This window comes from Oryx dammah, unplaced genomic scaffold (genome assembly GCF_014754425.2).
Source record: "Oryx dammah isolate SB20612 unplaced genomic scaffold, SCBI_Odam_1.1 HiC_scaffold_19, whole genome shotgun sequence".
In the NCBI taxonomy this organism is placed as follows: domain Eukaryota; kingdom Metazoa; phylum Chordata; class Mammalia; order Artiodactyla; family Bovidae; genus Oryx; species Oryx dammah.
This window is the reverse complement of record NW_024070203.1, coordinates 14,686,645-14,692,644: the sequence shown is the minus strand read 5'-3', so window position 1 is coordinate 14,692,644 and position 6,000 is coordinate 14,686,645. Positions and strand designations below refer to the sequence as shown.

General features: G+C 62.0%; 1 protein-coding gene across 2 annotated transcripts in view; it reads right to left on the bottom strand.

Annotated features, from left to right (window-relative positions):
• The window catches only part of TSNARE1 (t-SNARE domain containing 1), an 80,167-nt gene that overhangs the window by 7,546 nt on the left and 66,621 nt on the right, over positions 1–6,000 (bottom strand). For both annotated transcript variants that reach the window (XM_040261672.1, XM_040261676.1), the window contains one exon: positions 2,002–2,108. In XM_040261672.1, coding sequence (XP_040117606.1) covers positions 2,013–2,108 — 96 coding nt within the window. In that variant the 3' untranslated portion in view covers positions 2,002–2,012. The remainder of the gene's footprint in view (positions 1–2,001; positions 2,109–6,000) is intronic.

Sequence of the window (6,000 nt, the reverse complement as noted above, 5' to 3'; positions counted from 1 at the left end):
GGTCCCACTCTGAGCCCTGACCCCGGTCCCACTCTGAGCCCTGACCCTGCTCACACTCTGAGCCCTGAGCCTGGTCCCACTCTGAGCCCTGAGCCTGGTCCCACTCTGAGCCCTGAGCCTGGTCCTGGACAAGCCCTCATACTGCTGTACAAGTGAGCGAGGCTGGCTGAGCTAGGTAGGAGGTCCTTCCACTTTGGAGAGTTCCAGGTCCTGACCTTCCCGTCCACACACCCCCAAGCCCCAGCCCGTAAGGACCCGGCAGAGATGGGCCTGCAAACCTCGGCAGCTGGGAAGAACTGAGCCTAGGGGAGTCGCAGCTCTGGGAGTCGGCAGGGGTCCTTGGGGGGTGGCCTGGACAGTGGGACGGGGGTGATGTAGGGCCGCACTCCTCCTTGGGAGACCCCTGGAGGGCAGGGCCTCACCCGACACACAAACAGAAATGGACACATGAGGCTGCAGGTGTCAGGGAGCCCCTCCCTCAAGGCCTGTTTTTTCTGCAGAAGTAATAACCCCCTGCATTTGAATAGAGCCTTTTCCTTCCTCAAAGCACTGTTTATATTTAGCCATTATCTGCCTTTGTCCTCAGAGCAACCCGGCAGCAAGAGAGAGGCAGACAGCAGCCCCACAGCTCTGCAGAAGCTGCGCCCAGAGCAGGTGGGCCTCCAGGTCCCGGAGCCTCTGCTGCATGGCCTGCGGGTCACAGAGGGCACCTAAGCGCAGCGGGCTGGGGTCTCTCCTGGCTTGGTGATGTGCCAGAGATGAGGTGTCCCTACAGGGATGGGCTCAGGGCTCCCCTGGTTCTACGGTGCCCAGGGACACCCACACCCCCAGACCCCCCCACCAAGTGGCCTGGGGCCTGACTCCCAGCTTGTCCTACCAGTGTCTGAGCTGCCCCAGCCCCAGGCCCTCCCCACTGTTCATCTGTGAGCTGCTAGGAGCTGGAGACCCCTCCTGCCCCCTGAGCCCATGGGCCACTAAGGGGCTACTGGCCGGCCGTGTGGCCTGGGTCTCAGCCTCGCCTTCCGTCTTCCCAGGGGACAGGCACAGCTGTGGTCAGTCCGCTCCAGCCAGGGAGCTCACTGGAGGCGGATCAGCTGTTCCCGCGGGGTCTGCGTGCCTGGCCTGAGGACGCATCCTTGGGTTCCCTTTCACGGTGGGATGGGTTCAGGGTGTAGCATTGCCCAGCCCTGGGGCGGGGTCACAGCTGGGTGTGCACGGGAGGGTGGGACGGGAGGGGAAGTGGGAAGTCTGGGCGGCCCTCGGAGCAAAGGAGGGCAGTAGGGAAATCTGAAGGAGCGAAGAGGCGGCTGGAGCCCCTCCCCGCTGGTCCCTCAGCACTGGTACTATCCCCAACCCAGGGCCCAGGAGCACAGGAGGCCCCGTCATCATGGGCCATCACCTCCGGTGATGGAACCCAGGCTGGGAAACGGCAGGACCCTGGGTACGACCGTGGGCCTAAGTCTCCCCTGCTAGATGGTGCTGACGATGACCGTCCCACCATTGTGAGCAGAATGACCCAAGTAGCAGGCGTGTTGCCCCCAAGGGTGACATCCAGAGCTCTATCTATGCCCTGGGCTGCCGTCACAGATGACCACAGATGGAGTGGAGGCTAGGACCCAAAATCAAGGGCCAGCAGGGCGTTAGACCCTCTGAAGCTCCGGGGAGAGTCCGCTGCCTGACTCTGCTCACCACTGTCCCAGGGGACTAGTCAGTCATGACCTTCTGGAAGTCAGTGCTTACACAGGGGTCTTCAGGAGAGCCTACCCTGGGCTGTGAGCTCCAGGCTCGTGGGCTGCCTTCGCCTTGTTCACCACCGGTCAGCAGGGCCCAGCCGTGGCTGACACATCAGAAGATGACAGATGGATAAGTGGACGGGTGGGTGGATCAGAGATGGGGAGATGAGTGGATGGATAAGTGGTGGGTGGTGGATGGATAAATGAATGGATGGGGGTGAGTCAAAGGAGATCAGATGGGTGGCATGGGGGCAGGGATGGCACCTACCCGGGGCGGCATCACTTTCGGACAGAGGTGGCGACGATGAGGACAATGACCAGTAGGACGGTGACGCCAGCCGCCAGGAGGAAGCACTTGGCCTTTCGTCTTCGGAGCTGGACAGAGAGACAGAGGCTGCTGTGGTGTGTTGGGTGCCTGGCCTCCCATGCTGGGGGACACTGGGCCTGTGACTGCAGGGGGCTGGGCCCACCCGAGGCCAAGGCCCACACAGACCTTGTCCCTTGCAGGGGGCCCTGCCCTCAGATGGCACATACTCATCCACGAGCCGCTCTGGGCTGGCCCTGGAAAGGAGGCAGGAAAGCCAGTGAGGCACCTGCAGCTCCAGAGGCAGCCAGGCCTGGGAGTGGCTCCTGGTTTAGCCACGGCCCTTCCTGGGACCTTGGATTCTTCTGCAAGTATATGATGATGCCATGGACTCCAGGAGCCACTTGGAAGACTTAATAAGATGACGCATGGAAAGTACACCCCATGGAGTCTGACAAATAAATGCCAGCCATGAAGTCCTCCCCAGACACTTTTCTTATTCCTGTATGTTGTTGTGGCCGCTAAATTTACAACTTGCAGGCCCACCATCAAAGGCCTCAGGGCGGGAAGACACACAGATCGGTGCTGGAGAACTCGTCAGGGAGGGTTCTAACTCTCCAGGTCCTGAGTGCAGGGGGTGTGACTCCCCAGGCACGCCAGCCGGTGGGAGGTAAGGGACCAAGGTGGAACCTGGGGCAAAGAGAGAGCTTAGAATAGCCTGGGAGGTCACCAAGCAGTTCAAGAGGGTTAGTGACAAGACCTCTAACTTCACAAGAGTTAGTGACTTAGGAAGTAACTAGGAGGATGGGGAGGAGAAGGAAGACCATCCCTGGAAGGACAAAGGCCTCAAGCAGAAGGGGAATCTGAGAGGATGGGGGCAAGACCAGGAGGGGAAACCTCAGAACCTGGCTGTAATGGGATATTCAAGAGAAGGGGAAGAGGTCAAGGATGAATCCCCCAGCAGCTCACCTGAGCCATCAGGCGAATGCTGGGGCTGGCCCTGGATTCACCCGTTCATTACTGCACTCCTTCCATTCTTCCATCCATTAGTCATCCATTCATTCCACCGACCCACCTGCCTGCCAGTCCACACACCCATCCCTCCATCTGCTCACCCACTTGTCCATCCCCCCACCCACCCCTCCAGCAATGTGATCACACACACCCAACAATCCACCCATCTATCCACCTTTCTACCCTTCCACTCTCTCAAGGTGGCTCTGGTCTCTAGAGTGGACATTACGGTGGAACGCTGACTCAGCTGTGGGGAAGGGAAGAGCCTGGCAGGGACAGGGTAGGCAAGGTCCATGGAGTAGGTGGCACTGAACTCTGGTTCAGGGCAGTGTCTTAGGTCTGCTGGGTGATGGATGGATGACCAACCCCCCATCTTCACTGCCTCAGTGTTACTCCAGCAGAAGGCCAGCCATCATCAGAACAGCCCTGCCTCCCAGGCCTGTGGACAAGTACTGTCACGTCATGTCCTGGGCCAGGACTAGGCTCAGAGAGGTTAAGAGACCTGCCCCAGCCTCAGAGACGGTGTGGTGCTCATCTGAGGTTCAGGCCTCTCTGCCCCGCTTCCCAGCTTTCACAGGTCACACTGCTGCCCTGGCATGCCAGCTGTGTGGAGGAGGGGCCAGAGTGGGTCAGACACAGCCTTCAGGGAGCCCACAGCTGGGGGTGGGGGAGGTCAGAAACCCACAGCCCTCTTGGCAGGGAGGGCTCCGAGGGAAAGAGTCTCCAAGCCAGGGCCCCTGCAGGACCCTGGACAGCGCCCCTGCAGCACCCTGGACAGCGCCCTCTGTCCGTGCGCAGCAGGACAGCCCCCCTTTCGAAAACTTGTGAGCGCCCAGCGTCCCCCACGGGCTGCCTGGACTCAGCCCCTCCCCAACATTGACCGGCGGGTCCTGTCAACACGTCTGCAGACAAAGAGCCGCCAGCTCACGAGCTGCAGTCAGGATTCCAACCCGACGCCCATGGCAGGCCTGTGTGTACGCGCCACGTCTCCCACAGAAGGGCCGATGGGCCCTGTGAGCTCTCAGTGCCCCTCGCATACCCGGGGCCCCACACGAGCACCGACAGGGACCGTCTGTGGGAATCTGGATGCCCGTGAGAAACACAGCTGCCAGGGTTGGGCAGGGCTGGCTTCCACGACCTGACTGTGTGTGGCTGGGGCACACTGCCCGCCTCCCAGGCTCCAGGTGGTCACAGCAAGCCACCGTCCCAGCTCTCCCACCCATGTGGCTCAGGCACAGCCCAGCTGGGACCAGCCTGGCCTCATGCTCACCACCGGCAGGAGGAGTGTCTGTACCCGGCCCAGCCCAGGTCAGCCTTCCCGGGACCCTCAGGCTGACCTCGAGCTGGACAGCAGCTGAGCGCCTGCGTGGGTAAGACCTATGCCAGGCCCATGCCTCCCTGGTCCCCTTTGTCCACCCTCCACACCTCACTGCCACACTGAACAGAGCAGGGGAAGGGAGGCAGCGGAGCTGGGAGCCACGCCAGCAGCCCAGGGGCCTGGCTGGAGGGAGAGTGGCCCACAGCACCAGGACAGGTCACTGGGGGGAACGGGGTTGGCAGACAGCATCCCCAGGCCCTGCCAGCCCTGCCAGCCTCCACCAGGCCCGCCCCTTCTTGTCCCTCCTCTCCCCGCAGTGAACCACGCTGGGCCTCTCCTCCAACTTCAAGGGGAAGAGACGGGCAGGCAATAACAGGTGGGCCGGGGGCCGCCAGATGCTCAGGTAAGGACAGATGGAGGAGCAGAGGCAGGCTTTGATGAAATGCTCTGTAGTCCCGGCCCCTGGGCCCCCCCCCCATGGCACAAGGCAGAGCCCCGCCACCCCCCAGCCTCTGCTCAGCCCTGGGCACCTGCACCCTCGCCCGCAGGGATGGCGGCAGCTTCTGTGGGGCTGGGCTGGGCCAGGGACAGAGGCCACACTGGGCTCCCCCAGGAGCAGCTGGTGAGACAAGAACCCCTCCCGGATCTCCGGGGAGCAGGAAGCTGCCGTGGACACAAACTCGACTGATGGGCTGACCTTTCCAGCTCCCAGCGGATGTGTCCTGACTGCATCCATGATCTTCCAGTAAAGCGCGGAGACGTCCTTAAGGAGGCATGATGAGATTTCCTGTTAACACCACTGCGTCCGACAAGGGACACCGGCCTGGAAGGGCCCCTCGAGGTGCTAAGAACTGGCACACCTTTTTTGCATGGAGCTAGAGCCATTTTTAAAGGCAGGAGGAGCCCAGGGACCCAGGCAGAGGCTGTGGGAAGGATCATAGGGCCCTAGGGCCCCCGAGCCCCTACTCTCCAAGCTGCACCCTCGTCCACACCAAGCTCTCATAACCCCACACTGTGGGCACCGCCCTGGCCCCCTGCTGCGGGGACACCTGGACACAGACCTGGGAGGCCCAGGGTTACAGGCTGAGCTGAGTTCCCGAGAGAGACACTGAACCTTACCCAGGACCTCAGAGTGGGGCCTGAGCAGGAGATGGGCTTTCACGGAGGCCACTGGGTTAGAGCAGGGTCATCTGACCAGCTCCGTGGGGAGAAGGCCGTGTGAACACATGGACGACCATCTGCAGCCCGAGAGGGAGGCCTGGAGCAAAGTCCCCCTCCGGTGGCAGAAGCAGCCAGCCATGCCGACGTCCTGATCTCGCACTTCCGGTCTTGAGTCTCGAGAATGTAAATATCCACTGTTTCCGCCACCCATCTGTAGGGTCGGTTATGGCAGCCTGCACTGACCATAGGCCGGGCCCTGACCCATCTCCTCTGCCAACCCTGGGGAGCAGCTGCACCCCGTTGCCAGAGGCCTTCAGACAAAGAGCTCGTGGGTCCAGCGGCATCTTGGGCCTCATCCAGGCCCGCCTTGGGCACCCCACAAGAGCATCTCCACCCTGCTCACTGATGCCCTAACTGCCCTGGGTGCCCTCGGGCCCTGTTCCTGCCCCCCCAGGAGCCGGGCCCAGGAC